General features: G+C 39.3%; 1 protein-coding gene across 1 annotated transcript in view; it reads left to right on the top strand.

The window, feature by feature from the left end:
* Nucleotides 1-19000, top strand: part of LOC123521318 (meiosis 1 associated protein) — a 42934-nt gene that overhangs the window by 17377 nt on the left and 6557 nt on the right. Inside the window, exons 3-4 of the mRNA XM_045286898.1 lie at nucleotides 6361-6546; nucleotides 13716-13884. Coding sequence (XP_045142833.1) covers nucleotides 6361-6546; nucleotides 13716-13884 — 355 coding nt within the window. The remainder of the gene's footprint in view (nucleotides 1-6360; nucleotides 6547-13715; nucleotides 13885-19000) is intronic.

A 19000-nucleotide genomic window follows, 5' to 3' on the forward strand; every position in this document is an offset into this window, starting at 1 on the left:
TCATCACATTCATATATTACAGAATTCCACACATTAAGACCAGCTAAGCATAAGCTTATAACCCCAAACTATAAACCAATGCAAAAATAAGCACCGTGGGTGAGGTCAGCGGAAACAACAACAGGATTATAACACCAACTACTTTAAGAAGAGAGCAACTTGGGCAACTGATTGGAAGAGATCCATATTTGTACCCTCCCTCCATTCCAAAGAAAGGTGACACAACAGAACATGGAAATGATTGAATAATATCATTAATATCACACAGAAGTAAAATTTTGCTGAAGATCATGTAACAACAATTGCAGCAATACATCAACAAATAGCTGCTAGAACAAATTTCTGTAGCAGATCCAGAAAAGGACTTGGAATAAGGGATATCAATACTGATGTCAGATGGATCTTGGCTCGCAGCAGAGAACACGAGAAATGTCTTGTGTTTTATTGACTCTGCAAAAGCACCAGACTGTGTGAATCATAAACTATGGGTAACATTGAGAAGAATGAGAATTCCAGGGACACTTCATTGTGCTCATAGGAAACATGTACATGGAGCAAGAGACAGTCTTTCTAATACAAGGGAATACTCCATGGTTTGAAATCAGGAAAGGTGTACATCAGGGCTGTATCCTCTCACCATACTTATTCAGTCTGTATGCTGAGCGAAGAATTGGAGAAGCTGGACTATATGAAGAAGAATGTGGTATCAGGATTGGAGATGATACATCAAAGTAAGCCGTGCTTGCTGCAAGTGAGGAGGACTTGAAACACTTGCTGGTGAATATAAAGGATGACAGCCTTCAATATAGATTAAAATTCAGTGTAAGGAAAACCAAAGCCCTCACAATTGGACCAATATATAACATTATGATAGATGGAGAAAAGATTGAAGTTGTCAAGGATTCCATCTTGCTTGAATCCACAATTAATGCTCATGGAACCAGGAGATAAGAAATCTAATGGTGTATTGCATTGGGCAAATGTGCTGCATACAACCTTTTAAAAATGTTTAAGATCAACGATGTCACTCTGAGGACTGATGCAAACCATGGTATTTTTAGTCACTTCATATGCATGTGAAAGTTGAACAATGAATAAAGAAGACCAAAGAAAAATTGATGCGTTTGAATTATGGTGCTGGCAAGGTATATTGAGATTATCATGGACTGCCAGAAGAACAAACAAATCTGTCTTGGATGAATGAAAATACTCTTTAGAAGCAGGATGAAGATACTGTGTCTTGTGTTATCAGGAGAGACCCCTTTATCTGGAAAGGGACATGATGCTTGGTCAAGTAGAAGGGGAGTGAAAAAGAGGAGCACCCTCGATAAGATGGATTGACCAAAAGTCATTCTAACTGAGTAGGGAATATTAATGGTTTGAAATCAGGGAAAATGTACATCAGGATTGTATCTTTTCACTCTACTTTTCCCATCTGTATGCAGAGCAAATGATCAAAGAAGCTGGAATATATGAATAAGAATGAAGCGTTATTAGGATTTGAGAAAGGTTTATGAATAGCTTTCAATATGCAGATGACACAACTTTGCTTGGTGATCGTGAGGAGCATTTGAAGTACTTGCTGATGAAAATCAAGACCTGCAGCCGTCAGGATTGCTACTCAAAGACAGCTTGGACCATAAGATTGTAGTGAGATGGTAGAGGGCAGAGCAAGAAGCCAAGGACATGGTTCTTCAGTGATCATGGAGTTGCTATGCTAGGACTAGATTGGGCAGAAGTAGAGTTCTATGTTATTTAAGTTGCATCTACCTTGGAATTTCTAGTACTCACACTGAACCTGAAGCTAACTGTTTCAATGCCATTAAAAGTATATCTACTTTCTTTTGAATAGAGTTTTAGGAGGAACCAACAATAAAAGTGTATTTGTCAATTTTGTCAACAAATGACTATACTTTTTTACTTTAAAATTTTCTGAAATGAGACAATTTTGCATCAGAAAAAAATAAAGTATTTGAATTTTGAAAATGAAAATCCTGACATGAAAAAAAATCAGATAGAAGGCCTATTGATGTATTTGCCAGGGGTAGATTAAAAACCTTTAAGAAAAGAAGATGCCCCTCAATGCAAGTATACTTTCTTCTATTAAACTGGCATTCTATGATGCTCACCTTCCAGACACAACCGCTGAAGATAAAGCAGGTGAATAAGCAAATGTGGTGAAGAAAGCTGATGGTGCCCGGCTATCAAAAGATATAGCGTCTGGGGTCTTAAAAGCTTGAAGGTAAACAAGCGGCCATCTAGCTCAGAAGCAAGAAAGCCCACATGGAAGAAGCACATCAGCCTGTGCAATCACGAGGTGTCGAAGGGATCAGGTATCAGGCATCATCACAATAAAAACTCTTACCATCGTGAATGATGGAGGGAGTGCGGAGTGGAGACCCAAAGCCCATTAGTAGGCCACTGGAGATCCCCTTGCAGAGGGGTCTTGGGGAGGAGATGAGCCAGTCAGGGTGTGATGTAACAACAACGATGAAAAATACAACTTTCCTCTAGTTCCTAAATGTTTCCTCCCTGCTCCCACTACCATGACTCGAATTCGACCTTGCAAGTCTGGCTAGACCAGAGGATGTACACTGGTACAGATAGGAACTGAAAATACAGGGAATCCAGGGCGGATGAGCCCTACAGGACCAGTGGTGTGAGTGGCGAAACAGGGAGGGTAGAGAGAGAGGGGGTAGGAAAGAGGGAACCGATTACAAGGAACTATATGTGACCTCCTCCCTGGGGGACGGATAACCGAAAAGTGGGTGAAGGGAGACGTGGGACAGGGCAAGATATGACAAAATAACAATTTATAAACTATTAAGAGCTCATGAGGCAGGGGGAAGCGGGGAGGGAGGAGAAAAATGAGGACCTGATGCCGAGAGAAAATGTTTTGAGAATGATGAGGGCAATGAATGTACAAATGCGCTTTACACAATTGATGTGTGTATGGATTGTGATGAATTGTATGAGCCCCTAATAAAATGATTTTAAAAAAAAGAAAACATCCCAGCCTAGTTCAGATCAAGTTCATAAGTCCAATATTAGCCCATGTGTCCAATCAGACTCACGCAACACATAAAATGATGCTGAATGCAGGAAAATCACAGGCCAGTGGGTGGAAAGTCTTGTGGATCCAGTGGTGATGGAAGCATGTCAGCGCTGGTGTGGGTCTCCACATGGCTCCATCTGTCTTGTCAACAGGAATGCCTCACAGGGAGAGTGTGTCTGGTCTCCAGTGAGCATTTATCTCCATCGAGCCTCCAAATGAGGTCATCAAGGTGTGATCTGATTGACAGGCTAGACTCCACCCCTTCACTCTTTTTAAAAGTTAACATTGAAATTATGTAATTACCACAGCAATCTAGAGATGTTTTTTTGTTCTAGAGACATCTGAGAGGATGCTCAATAAAATATTGCCAGGCATAAAATTCTACTGAATAAAGATAAAATTCTTTGGGGGAAAAAATGAAATAGAAACCTGAGTTCAAGGAGTAAAAGAATCACTATAAATGTCAGCTATTAAAAGAAAAGAGCTTGCTCATGTCTGTTTTAATTGAATGATGTTCAGTATCAAATCACAATGGTATTTAGATTCCATTGTATTCTGTTTAAAGAATAATGTCATAGTTTTATTTTAAAATGTTGGTATTTATAATATGTTGGAGGCTAAAACCTTAGCAACTACTCATACGTAGGAGAAAAAAATACTTTATATATCTACTTAAAAACATATAAAAGAATATATAATTTTTCATAATATTTTTAGCATGAAAAGACATGCTTCAAGGCCACTTGTCTATATTTATGGTCCGATTTGCGTTCACTCGCTCTCTCTCTCTCTCTTGATCTCTCTCTTTTTCTTTTTTTTTTTTTGGAGTGGTTTTATTTTCCCATCTAGATTTCAAGTGTATCTTGTGTATAAATTATGTCCTATTTCTTGTAATTTCTGTAGAGATTTGAGAAGAGCAAAGTAAGCAGCTATTGAGCTGAGCGGGGCAGGTATTGACTTAAACAGTCTTTGTTCCCTGACAGTATTGTAACTCGTGCATTTTATGTGCTTTGCCAATATTGCTAAGTTATGTTCCTTCATCAGGAAGGGTGCCACACCCCAAAATATAATTCTTTCCCACTCCTCACCTGCTGTTGATACTTGGAATTCCTACAAATAATGCCAAAAATATTTATCTCAAAAATTTATTCAAAACTCATATATCCCTGAGAGAAGTAGCATTGAACTAGAATCAGATTATATTTGATTACTTCCTAAGAAAAAGTTTTACTAAAAGAAGATGAGATCAGTTACCTGATCAGCCATATCAAAATCTTTCCTTCTGGAATGAAACAGGAAATACCCCCTTGAACGTTAGGCTGGAATGCCCTAATGGGAGAAGAAGCAGACAATCATTATTCCAAGGTTAGGGCATTTAGTGGTCGATGGTCTTTGTTTGGGTGGCTACAAACCTGTTGTTCTGAGGGTGCCCAGGGAATGGCGACATGGGACTAACACATATTTGCTGTTTTGACTAACTCTCTACCTTTATATTGCCATATCTCCAACTCTCTATGGCATGTGTAATAAGTGTCTAGTCACCCACGGTTTGAAGATAAACAAGTGAATTATTCATGTCTAATAAGAAGTCCTACACATGTATAACAGTTACTCAATTGTTTGTTACTCAACAGTGTTTTATTGACTAAAATAATGTTTCTATCAATAAAAATTATATTAAGCCCCATCAAAATGGTTTATGAGGTACTAAAATAAGATGACCATGATGTCTCTAAAAATAATAACCAGGGACTTACAGAAACGATAATCATATGAATGAATTTAGATGATAGCCCTAATATAAGAAAAAAAAGTTCTTATGACATAGCCCTGCCTGGTATTCACCAACGTAAGGAGATCACTGAAGGTGTGGGCACCACAGCAAAGTGTGGTGAAGAAACCAGATGGTGCCCGGCCGGCTATCATGAAAAATAGTGTCTGGAGTTTAAAGGCTGGTCTCAAAACAAGCACTCATCTAAGTAAGGAGTCACAAGTCCATATGGAAGAAGCACACCAGGCTTTGTGATCCAGGATTGTAAACAGTAAGATCCAAATCCAAAGAAGAGAACAGAACCAGTGCCTAAATTCTAAGGACCCAGTTTGCAAAAAGCTAAGGATGATAATAGTAGCCCCAAATCCATTTACAAATCCTATGTGGATTGAGTCCAAGCTGAATCCCCAGTGTCCATAGACTAGGAAGGTTAGCAGCCCTAATAACAGACAAAGAGCAGTGCACAGTGTATTTTAGCAGCATTACATATGCTGGAATATAACACCTTGTCATTTAATCACCCTCTGAACCCAATGTGAATTTCTTCTAAAATTCTCATATTCTCTACTTTCTCTTCGATTGAAGTCTTTCTCTGTTTCATATGGTCATTGTTGCTGAAGTCCTTGTTTTGTATGTTTATCTGTGTAGGGAAACCAGGATGGGTGGACGTGTGAAGATGTAACTGGGTTAATGATTGGTATAGTGGTTATGGTCATGCATTAGTCTGCCAAGCACTGTCAGCAGATTGAAGCCACCAGACCCTCCGTAGGAGAAAAATGAGGTTTTCTGCTCCTGGAAAGGGTTACAGTCTCAGAAACCCACAGAGGTAGTTCTCTGTCTTATGAGTGGACAGTGACTCAATGGCAGTGAGTTTGGCTTTTTGTTTTTTTTGTAGTTTGGGTCACAGAATATTGAGGTGGGGAAAAAAGGAGTCAACATCAATGGATACAAGAAGGGAGAAAAGGTTCCAAAGTTGACTGTAGCTATGATTGCACTACTGAATTGTGTGATATGTTGATTATAGCTCAATAAAATAAATAAGTAAATGAAAAAAGATTGAAAGAATACAGTCACTATACCAATATTAGCAAGTCAGTATTCTTCCATTTCAAGAGTACCCAAAAACTTTGCTTCTGAGAAAACACGCTTCTTGAAGAGCGAAGTCCCCAGTGCCTTGACTTAGCGAGAAATGAATGGGACCCTGGAGGCCACCAGTTTAGAGGCCAACCCAAAGTCATACTAAGCAGTCACGGACTGCACCTTCCTTTGGGTGAGTGACTATGTGGATGGAAGCTTCCTGTCCAGCTTCCAGTAACTCCACATAATCAAACTCTTTTGAGCTGCTAATTTTCATTTGTCTAATGTAGGAGAAGTTTTAATTCAGTGCGTAGAACCATTAAGTAGATATTGGTCAACGAGATCTTCAGGAAGGAAAAGCATTCCTGAGGAGTAATTGATAATGAGGTTAGTCTGCCAGCTACTCTGAAACATGGGTCACTGAAAATTTGTATCTTTGATTCCTTTTTCTCTGCAGCAAGTGAAAGGGAACTTTGCTAGGTTGCAGACCTGCATCTCAGAACTACGCATGGTACAGACAGAAGATTGTTTCAGACCACAGAGCACTTCTCTGAAACTGGCAGTAGAGGATGGTCTTCAGCAGTTCAAACAATACAGCAGACATATGCCGGCACGTGCAGCTCTGACCTACACTGCCCTGGAGGTAAGAGGTACCGCCGTTTAGGACTCCAAGTCATCCTCCTAACTCACGCCACCTAAGTGCTTCATTAGGAGCCCTGGTGGTATAGTGGGTTACTCACTGGGCTGCTAATGACAAGGTCAGCCATTCGAAACCACTTACCTCTCCAAGGGAGACAGAGGAGGCTTTCCACTTCCCTAAGGAATTACAGTCTTGGAAATCTACAGAGGCAGTTCTACCCTGCCCTATAAGGTCACTCCGAGTCAGAATCGACTCAATGGCAGGAAGAATGGCTTCATTATTTATCAGCCATCTATTGTTTTCTGATTCATACACAGTGAATAAAATTTTCAAAATTAGATTTTCAGCTCCCTCAAGGCAGAGGACATGTTTCTCTTTTTCTCATAACCTGTGCAGTTCTTAGTATATGGACTTAAGTAGATTATTGGTAAAAACTGAAATCAAAATAGAATTTGAATGTGCCAGCTGCCTCCAGATTTGGGTGTCTGTATTTATATTTACTCAGCTACCCTTAAGAATTTACAGATGTTCTTAGTAAAATCATGGCAATCTCAAAAATAAACAAGTCAGAACACCATTAGCAGCTGGCTATGCAGGCTTGGGGAGAAAATGCAAGGCTTCCTACTCCCATGAAGAGTTACAGTCTCTGAACCTAGCAGGGCAGTGCTCCTCTGTCCTACGGGGTCTCTATGAGTCAGAGTCGACTCCATGACCATGAGTCTGTTGGAGTTTATGCAGGCTCAAGAGACAACTTTAAAAGTAGTGCATCATTACCTAGTAAATCAGTGTTCCAGTCAACTACAATTTTGAAGTGGTATATTTTATAATTTTATCAAGAACCATGGACAAAGAAAAGAAGCCCTGGTGGTGTAGTGGGTTACATATTGAGCTGCTAACTGCCAGGTCAGCAGTTTGAACCCACCATTAACTCTGCAGGAAAAAGATGAGGCTCTCTGATCCCATAAAGATTTACAGCCTCAAAAACTCACAGAGGCAGTTCTCCTCTGCCCTCCATTGCTGAGTCAGAATCCACTAGATGGCAGGAGTGCCAAACAAAAATTTTTGATTGGTTGATGACTAAGTCACAACATGCAAACCTTATCAAAGAGCAGTATGTACGCAAAGGTTTTCAAAGCTTATGTGGCGGTTACATAATCTCCTGTCAACTTGAGCAAAGGGGTGGAGTCTAGCATGTCAATGAGGTTATAACCAATGAGGCCTCTGTGAGGGCATGGCCTTCTCCTAGGATTCTGTGAACTCCTGTCTTCCTCCCTGGGGGTGGGACACATACTCTCTGCTTCACATTACTATTGACAAGCCACATTGATGGAGCCAGAGCCCTGGAGCTGGAGGAGCCACGTGGAGACCCACACTAGTGCTGAGATGCTTCCCCTGTCTCTGGATCCACAAGACTTCCCATCCACTGGCCTGTGATCTTCCTGAATTCAGCATCATTGCATGAGTTGTGTAAGTCTGAAGAGGAATTAATAGACTGGTATCAGACATATGAGTTAATATTGGACTTATGGACTTGATCTTAACTGGCCTGCAATGTTTTCTTACTATGCAATTGCTCTTTGATATAAAGTTCTCTCTTACACATATATGAGTCTCCGGGATTTGTTTCTCTAGTCTATCCAGACTAACACAGCTTAAATAGAAATCTTGCTAAAACAATCAAAAGATCAGTGGACTATGATTGCAAGACCTCTCGAGTATTGGAAATAGGCACATTCTCATTAGTCTTGTGTGGTTTCCCTTTTTCCCCCAAAGTTTAATGTGTTTTGATAGCATGCTTACAGGACCAGTACAGACACAGACAACCATAAAAACATGTGCTTGCATATAAGGCAACTTAGTTAGGAAAGTATAGTAAATGGATGGAGTCTACTGCATTATAAAAATGCTACAAACATCATTTAGTTGCCATCAGTAAGAAATTTACTTCCTTTGGGGTTTGTTTTTTTAATCCAAATGCTGACATTGTCCAGAAATTTTTTCAAGTTTTATTAATATTGTTATAAAGTTGAATTGCTGAAATGTGTTCACTGAAACATTTTGACTTGTGTTAATACTATGACCCTAAGTTTATATTAAAAAATTCTCCCAAAAATGAAAATGAAAAAAACTGCCAATACTTAATTTCTGCCCCCTATTTTTCCATTCACAATCCTATACTTAGTTAGGTACCTTTTGACCCCTTAAGAGGAAAAAAAAATCTAACGTTAAGAACTATCATTAGGGGGGTGAGAGGGTAGAAAGGGGGAACCGATCATAGAGATCTACATATAACCCCTTCCCTGGGGGGTGGACAACAGAAAAGTGGGTGAAGGGAGACATCGGACAGTGTAAGATATGACAAAATAATAATTTATAAATTATCAAGGGTTCATGAGGGAGGGGCGAGGCAGGAGGGAGAGGGAAAAATGAGGAGCTGATGCCAGGGGCTTAGGTGGAGAGCAAATGTTTTGAGAATGATGAGAGTAACGAATGTACAAATGTGCTTTATACAATTGATGTATGTATGGATTGTGATAAGAGTTATATGAACACCCAATAAATGATTTTAAACTATGAATAGGAAGAAGAGTTGTTTTGTTTTGTTTTTTAAGAGTGAAATGTTTCCCATCACAGTGGATTCTTGAGCACATTCCCCACGTATGCGGCAAGCTAGCTGAGTATCTTTTGGCATATGCATGATACATAGAGATTGGTGTCTCCAAAACAGCCAACCAGAAAGGCCTCACTTGCTCCCTGCCAAGCTCTAATAGCTGCGCTCCAGATGCACAGATCAGTTTTGAAGTTCTGAGCAATTTCTCACCGCAGACGCTGAAAGGGAAGTTTTCAAGCCAGAAGATGATGGACTTCGAAGATGCCTAATTTACTGACGTAGGAGGCCTGTAACTGAGGTTTGTTTCTTCCCGGAACCCCCTCCAGTAGAGGGCGCACTCTTACAAGCGGATTTTGTAAGCAGCTGCTTCCAGAGTGCTTTTCCACAGGTTGAATTGCAGGCTTTGCACGGGACAGCCATGGTAGCGACATTTTCGCACCCACCATCTCTTTCAGCTGGAGTTTGGTGAGCTAGAGGTGGCTGCTGGCACTAGAGAGCGACGGAGGGAAAGGCAGTGGCTGTGAACACGATTGAACAATGCATCAGTCGTATTATTTTCTGAATCTATTTCAAGTGTTTCCGTGAACCCTATCAACTAGATACAGTTGTGTGAAACCAGTTAAGCTACTTTTAAAGTTTAGTTATAGCTTAAGGCATAACTATAAGCTTTAAAAATTATAAATATACCATAGTCCCACAAATAACACACCCATGTAAATTGCATGCACACTCACATAACACTCACATAGCACACAGAAAACAAAGGCATAAGTGGGTTGCAATTTGCAAAAATACATATAAATGCACATTATTTGTGTAAAATCCAATATTTTATTACTATTACATAGCACATAGTTTTCTAACATAAAATGACCATTAGTGTCTTGTATAAGAGAATTATGGTTACATAAATCAAAATTTGTAATTTTACAGTATCAAATTGAGTACATTTGCTTTGGATTAGCAAATGTACAAATGTAGAATTTGCTGTAAAATTTGTTTAAATCTTTTTAAAGATTTAAACAAGCAAAGCTTTTAAAAATGTAAGTAAATCATGACTGCCTATGAATGAGTGTTAAGTTAAAAGACTTTCAGTCTTGGGTTAACTTAAGTATCAAATAGATTAGTTTAAAATATCTATGTTTTCGGCCCTGCTTGGCACTCACCCTCAGGAAAGGAACACAGAAGATATGGGTGCTATAGCAAAATGTGATGAAGAAATTAGATGGTGCCCGGCTATCAGATAAAATAGCATCTGGTTTCCAAACAAGCAGCCATATAAATGAGATGCCAAATAAATCCACATGAAAGAAGGACACCAACATCAATCACCAAAAGATTGTAAATCATATCATCTGAAGTTGAAGGAGGGAATAGTATCAGAGGCTAAATAGTGAGAATCGGTTGCAGAAGGCTGTGAATGACAGTGGGAGCCCAAGATACATTTGTGGGAATTGCATAGAAAATAAGCATCCCGTGATTTCCCTCTATCCATAATAGAGGGATGGAAGGAAAGTGGTTACTAAAGGGAGTGCATTGGAGAGGGGACATAAAATCAAAAAGTTAAACCTGTCTTGAACAGTTAAAATCTTGTTAGTTGTTCTCCCCTCTGATGTACAGTAGGCCTGATCTGGTTTTTAACATTTTCTGTATTTTGTTTGTTCATATTGGGGCTTATCTCACTCTCTTGAATTTTTGTTATGTATTTTTCTGTTTTTCAGTATATGAAACCCAGGATTGTTGAACTTATAGGGATAGCAAATAAAATAAGGGTTTTTGGAGGGGGTACAGTGGGGAGGGGGACATAGAAGGGAGTTGATGTCAAGGAGTTCAGGAAGGAAAAGAATGTTTGAAACTGATTGTGGTAGCGATTGTACAATACTGCTTGATGTCATTGAACTATGGAATGACAGGATATCTGTTTTAACTCCCAATAAAATGGTTGTGAATATATATATGCTTTCATCTGCATCCTTCATCAATTAAGAACTATGTACAAAAGGAATTTTATATACTTAGTATTTGCCTTCCAGAGCTTCAAAGTCTAAGATAAAACTGCTGGTAGAAACATGCAATATGTTCATTCCAACATAATAAAATATTCAAGTCATATACAAATACCACAGTATGCCATCAGGTCAAATGTGCAATGGGTCTTCAAAGGTTCAGGAAGAAAAAAAAGTTCACGTGTATTATGCAGAAACTGTACATGGATTTCAAATTGGTTTTGCACCGAAATAGACTCATCGTAACTTGTTATAATGTATCTGAACAGGATCAAATTTGAGGTACTAAAAAGGGTGAGACATCTGGAAAAGAAAAAAAAAACCCTATCATAGCAACATGAATTCTGCTAAAATAGAAGCAAGAGCAAACATCAAATTTATGGTAAAGCCTTGGTGGAATCCTGATGAAATCATTAATGCTTTATAAAGCACTTATGGAGACAGTGCTGCCAAAGAAATCAGCAATGTACAAACAGATAACTCATTTTAAGAAAGGATGGCATGCTCTTAAAGATGAAGACCACGGGGCAAACTACTCCCATCAATTCTCAAGGAAACAATCTTACCCATGCCTTCATTAAAGAGGGCCTACAATTAACAGCAGAAACAACAGCTAGTACTAGACATATCAATTGATTCCGTTTACACAATTCTAACTGGAAAATTAAAATTAGGCAAACATTCTGTTTGGTAGATGATAAAACTGTTGCACCCTGATCAGTTGCAGATAGAAGAACTCTATGGAAATGTTAAACAAACGGGATCGATCTTCTGAAGCATTTTTCTGAAGAATTAAAACAGAAGATGAAACGTGGCTTTTACCAGTATGATCCTGAGGACACAGCACAATCAAAGCAATGGCTATCCAGAGGTGTAAGTGGCCCAGTCAAAGCAGTAGCAGATCTGTCAAGAGCAAAGATCATGACAATACTTTTGGGGGCATGTGTCAGAGGAAACCAGCCCCCAACAACTGAAGGGCCAGAAGGCGCAAATATACTGTGATAACATTTACAGATTATAGTAAAGTCAATAGAGGTTAAGAAAGATAGGAGAGCGAATACAATAAAGGAGTCAGACACATTTTTTGGTAGCATGCTCACCTCAGCTCCTCTTGATGGACCACGCGGAACTGGGAGAAGTGAGAGAAAACATCTATCTTGGGACATTTATAGGTAGCCATATGACATGCATATTCAGTAGTTACATGTGTCACAAGGTGGGCGGTATTTACATTAAAGTCCCTGAGCTCACAGGTGAGGAAACCTAATACCTGCATTGGGGGAAGGTGCAAGAGGGGTTGGATGAGAGAGCAGAAAGACAATGTCTGCTTGTATAGGGTGCTATAATCGACCATGCGCTCACTTTAAGGCAGCAGAGCTGTTAGGGGGAGAGAGAATCTGTGGGAATGACATTTAAAGCAGGATAATGTACTTGGACTTTAACTTACCAAAGTGGAGGCTTTCCTACCATGAAATACCAGCTTTCCCAATTTCCTCTGTTATAAGTTAGGGAATATAGTCCTCATCATATTTCCATCAGTGTTAGTTTCCCACAAGGATGCTCAAGGAATTTTGCTTATTGACTCTCTGGAGAGCCAGAGAATTCTAACATCTGCTTATGAACACCTGTTGTAAGAAAGTTAGCAGGAGCATTAGCAGAAAAACATCAGGGAAACCTTCACTGAAAAACCAGCACAACAGAGATTCTGCTCATCCCGCTCATCAAACAAGGGCAATTCTAAAAAAGTTCCTACGAAAAATCACTAGGCCTGCACCTTACCATCCTGATATGCTCCTTCTGGCTTCTTTTTGTTTCCTAATCGTGTTTGTTTGTTTCCTAATCTTAAAAAAAAAATTTTTTTTTTAACTTTAAAGGGCACACAGTTAATATAAAAAAGAAAAAGACTGCATTGACAAGGACCTCCCATTTCTTAGGGAATGGACTAAATGTCTAGAATCTTCACCTACAAAAGTACCTTGAATTTGATGGAGCTTATGTTGACAAAACCATTTTCTACCTTTTTAATCTTTAATCCCATTTTCCAGGAACTTTTTGGACTCCTCATGTATATGTCAAAGGTAGATACATTTTAGAACCAAGAGAAATAGTTCAAGTGGACCCAGGCTTAGCCAAGAGAGACATCAGTCTGAGGAAATGACCCCAGAGCCCCACCACGGGAAAGAAACCGTCTAATATGTACACATTAAGTGGATAGAATTCAAGGATCCTGTCTCTTTTGTTTCCTCATCAAATCAAAGCGTGTTCAGGGGAAGAGCTGCTGCCAGTGCTTAAAGCCATCACACACAACGGGATGGCCTTTCCCTGATTGCTTCCTGGGACTGGCTTAGTCTGGTTAGAAGAGTTCTAAGATGACCACCAGACCTGCCCTACCAGAATGCGGTCAATGAAATTCGATGTATAAGTCCTCTCTACCTGTTTGCAGTACACACAGTAGCCATTACCACAGATTTCTGCCATGTCCTCTAGATGTAACCTGCTATCGTCCTCACTGTGTCAGGGAGAAGAGACACATTGATGCTGGGGTTTATTTCCAGATAACTGTTCTGACGTCCCAGCCTGGAAAAGAGGTGGTCAAACAATTGGAGGAAGGCTTGAAAACCACTGACCTCGTCAGACTCAGGAGGCTTCAGGTTGTTGAGATCATAAATGGAGTCCCGGAGCACACGGAATCAGCATCCCCTGTTGAGGAATTCAGCAATGACGGTAAGAATTCGAAGACTGGTAAGAATGCTGATGATAGTCTTTTACAGGCGCAGAGATTTTTTTTTGTATTCTTAAGTTGAAATGAAGGTGGCAGATTTTACTGCAGTTCAGACAGATGTTTCTAGGTATTAGAGGTGGTTTGTTTAATGTTTTTTTTCAGAAACAATATGTTAATAGTAAAAATCAATATATTCCATGTATAAAAGGTAAAAATTTCTTCCTTCCCTGGTCACTTTTAAACATTCTTTTATATATATTTACAGATGCACACTTACTCTCACATATACACACATTGTTTTTTCATTGTGGTTTTGATGAAAGTTTACAGAGCAAAGTCATTTTCACTCAGCAGTTGGTACTGATTTTGTTTTGTGACATTAGTCACAATTCTCTAATGTAAGCACATTCTTGCCAGTTCTTCTCTGGCTTCCCCTTGTCATGATCCAGTTCAAATACATCCTGCCTCTTGAACTCTGTTTCGGGCCAAATGTTGCCTTTCGGGTCTCCCATAGTTAATTGTTCTGATGAGTAGTGCACTCCTCCTTAATATTAAGATTCATTTTATAGGCCTGTCTATTGTTCAGCTGCCCAGTGATCCCTGAAGGTGAGTTCAGTTTCCAGTCTGAAGAATGTATAAGTGGTCTATCAAGCCAGTAAGGCTGTTTTCTATGGTTGTGAATTTTGTTCTACATTTTTCTCACATTCTGTCCAGGACCTTCTATGGTCCTGATCAGAGCAGTCAGTAATTGTAGCCAGGCATCATCCAGTTCTGATACCAGGGTAATGGAGGTTATTTCATGTGGTCTGTTAGCCCTTTGTGCTTGTTGTTTCCTTAAGTCTTTTATTTTCTTTACTCTTCTTTGCTCAGGATGAGGAGACCAATAATTGCATCTTATATGGCCACCACTAGCTTTGAAGACCCTAGCCGTTACACACCATAGTAAGATGTAGAGCATTGTCTTTGTGAACTATGTGATGCCAATTGACTTAGCAGTCCCCTGAGATTATAGTCCTATGCTCTCAAGCCCAGTGACTCATCCCTTCAAGGTATTTGGTTATATCTAAGAAGTTTTCATCACTTTGCCCTCTGTTTACTGTATACATGGGTATATTTACAGCATGTACAAAAACACGTACGCATACTCTCTGCCTAACCTATATATGCTTGTAGGTATAGTCTTGTTTGCCTACCCACACCAGTTCAGCTTACATGTCTGCCTATGTATCCACTCATAGATTATTTTTTATAATTACAGGATTATGTATGTAATATTATTTACATTTTTTAATATCTTAATTAATGTTCTCTATTTTACCTCTCTAGGTTCTAATATCCATTGCAATGGCTACACAAAACTCACAGACAAAATGCTTGATTCAAGGGTTTATTGAGGAAGTTGACAAGTTGTAATGCCAGTGAGAAATGCTCAGGGTTGACCAGGATATGTTACAGCTATTTATCAGGATATATTGCAAAATTCTTTTAGGTCTGCTAATAACTGCTCAAAGGGCATGCCACTTCACTATCAGCCTCAAGCTGAAGGCATTCCGTCCAAGCACTCTGCGTCAGCAAACCCAGCTCTCTGAATTAAGTGCCCAGAGGCACCGCACACTCCAGTAAGTCTAAGCCCAAAGACACTCAGCGCCACCTCCATGAGCCAGCAAGCCCAACTTCCCCAATTAAATGTCCAGAAGAACCCACTACACAAGCCAGACTCCTGCATAAGAGCACTCAGCTTTACTTGTTCTGTAGGCTGGGAAGCTCATCACTCTGTTCTGTGCTCTGGTTCCTGGTTCTGCTGCTGCTACTTTGATATTATAGGTGTCTTCTGGATCTAGGAGGTTCATTGCGCAGGGATCTCGAGTCCAGAGGACACGCTCCACTCCTGGATTTTTCTGGTAATGAGATCCCCACTTCTGCTTCTCAGAGGGCTATTTTGTACACAACAAGGATGGCATTACAAAGAATCCTATCTGCAATTCTCATAGGTGAACCATCAGTATCTTTCCCATCTTCTTACCAGACCCATGCAGATAAAGGTCATTTGGTGACAGTTAAAGACTTTGGCTAGAAGGGCTACATTAAATAATTCACCGCCCCTGCACCTTTGTATGACATATACATAATGTTTTAATGGAATCGTGACAGACATATTCTGAAACTTTCTTTGCCCATATGTGTTGGATAACTAGCTATCTATGTTCATATTAATAGATCTGCCTTTTTAAAATGGTTATAGGTTTTTAATTGTATGGTTCCAGCATAATTTATTCATCTGATCACTTACAGATAAACAATTTGATTTAACCCAGTTTTTTCTACTACAATCAACTCTGTATGAATAGACTTATATGCAGAGCTGGCTTCATGAATCTACCACTAGTACATTTATTCAGACCCATGCATTCAGAAAGGCCTTAGGATTTAATGCTCTTCAGTCACTATCTGGAAACTCTTAATTTTATCTTAAATTTATGTTTTGTAATTTTGATGGAATAATGTATGTACGTCAAAAACTTAGAGGCTTGCTCTAAAGGGCTCATAATTTGTGCTGGGTCTTCTTGCCTCTTTCCCACCTCTACAGAATGGTTTCTGCTTTGCTTACTCCCCAGCCCTGGTGTCCCAGCCTGCCCAGCCCAGCCATACTGCCACCCAATATTCCCAGCAGGGCCTAGGTGTCAGTGCGTTTTGTGCCTCAACTCATTAAGTGAGTTACAGAACAGGTCCCAAAGCAAAGCAATTGTAAGAGATCTGCACTTGCTGGAGGAGATATTACTGCTTAGTGGAGTGTTATTTTAAATAGCAGATTAGAAAACCACGGTAGCAGGTCAAGAAAGAAAAAGGAAGTGTTTTATATTTTAGTACCTTAATGATGCTTTTCCCCTGCTTTTTAAAGAAAGGACCCCACATTTTCATTTTGTACTGGGCCCTTAACAAGTTATATAGTCATTCCTGTGTGTGTGTGTGTGTGTGTGTGTGTGTATAATTGTATCCTTGTGCCAATAATTTCTGTAGAATAAATTCCTAGGTAAAGTAGCTTCCCTGTCCCCCTCTTTTGATGCTTATTAACAAATAGCCCTGAAAAGAGATTACCAATGTATACCAATAGTAAATAAGACTTCCCTTCTAGAAAAACTGCCTTTTTTGTAATCTTTATGAATTCAATGAAGAAAAAAGATAATTTTATGTTTGAAATTAAACTTTTATCCTGGAATGACTCCCTGGGATTACTGCCGAGGGAAACTGTAGAGTAAACATGTATAGTGGTCTTTCCCCTTGTTTCATTTGCTCGATTTACTTGAATGACAATTTTCTTTATATATGCACTCCAAAAAGTATTTATGCCTACTGTAGACAGAGTTCTGAATGCTAATAAGCACAAATAGATAAATTCAAATTACACATAATCCTGCTACCCATACATCCTGGAAGAGGAAATATTCAAACATCATTAAAAGATAGTAGGAAGTAGTCATGCAACTGAGAAAATAGACTTCGGTTTCAGAAATGTGCTCATGGTTCTCTATGATTGGAGACTGTCAGGCAGCAACAGCAATGTGGCTAGAAAAATAGGCAAGGGCTAGATGAAGAAGGTACTATATGTTTCATGCTAAGATTTCTGGATTTTATTCTACGACAGTGGGAAAAAAGCAAAGTCTGTCAATAGTCAGAAAGTTAAGTAGTCAGTTAGTGGAGTTTTGAACTGGTTCTAATTTACCCAACACAATTTATTTGCTCTCCAGCAGTCTTTTTTGACTATATTGGCCACTTCTAAGTATGTGCTCAGCATGTCTTAAACTAAAAGAACTCAAGAAAAAAGTTCAAGCCTCGAGTTGCAGAATTGATAGATTCCATAGGCAAAATATTGAATGATGCAGAAGCATCAAAAGAAGATAGAGAAAATACAGAGTCACTGTACCAAAAAGAACTAGTTGACATTGTGCCATTTCAGAAGGTGGCATATGATCAAGAACCAATGGTGCTGAAGGAAGAAGTTCAAGCTACACTGAAAGCATTAGCCAAAAACAAAGATCCAGCAATTTATTTAATACCAACAGAAATGTTTCAACTCACTCATCTATGCCAGGAAATTGGGAAGACAGCTACTTGGCCAACTGACTGGAAGAGATCCATATTTGTACCCATTCCGAGGAAAGGTGACCCAACAGAATGCTCAAACTATAGAACAATATCACTGATACTACATACAAGTAATTTTTTGCTGAAGATCATCCAATAGTTGCAGCAGTACCTTGAGAGGGAGCTGCCAGAGGTCCAGGCTTAATTTAGAAGAGGACATGGAACAAGTGATGTTATTGCCAATGTCAGTGACTGTGCCAAAGCACTCAACTGTGTGAATGATAACAACTGAATGATACAGTAAAAGCTGAACCGAAAATATCAAAAGGTAGCTCAAGAAGACACAGTAAAACATTAAAATGAAGTGGACAAAAACCAGAGTTAGAAAACCACAAGGAAAGAACATGCTCAGCATATTTCAGGCTAAAAGGACTGATTCAAACCTCATGCAGAAATATTGAGGGATTCTAGGGGCAATATGTTTCCCCCATTTAACAATTCACATTATTTTATTTTACCTCATTAATTGCAATACTCACATATTTACCCCATCACTTATACAGTACCACTTCTTGTGTTTGCTGTTTCTATTCCTCCTTCTTTCTTTTTTTTAAAGAAATAATTTAATTTTTTATCATTTTATTGGGGACTCATACAGCTCTTATCACAATCTATACATCCATCCATTGTGTCAAGTACATTTGTACATTTGTTGCCATCATCATTTCCAAAACATTTTCTTTCTACTTGAACCCTTGATATCAGCTTCTCATTTTTCCTCCTCCCTTCCTCATGAACCCTTGATAATTTGTAAATTATTATTTTTTCATGTCTTACACTGACCAGTGTCCCCCTTTACCCACTTTTCTATTGTCCAATCCCCTGGGAGGGGGTTATAGGTAGATCATTGTGAGCGGTTCCCCCTTTCTTCCCCCACCTTCCCCTTACCTTCCTGGTATCACTACTCTCATTATTGGTGCTGGGGGTTTATCTGTCCTGGATTCCCTGTGTTTCTAGCTCTTATCTGTACCCATG

This window comes from Echinops telfairi, unplaced genomic scaffold, assembly GCF_000313985.2.
Source record: "Echinops telfairi isolate 266 unplaced genomic scaffold, ASM31398v2 ScPeMD7_9;HRSCAF=40, whole genome shotgun sequence".
Lineage (NCBI taxonomy): Eukaryota > Metazoa > Chordata > Mammalia > Afrosoricida > Tenrecidae > Echinops > Echinops telfairi.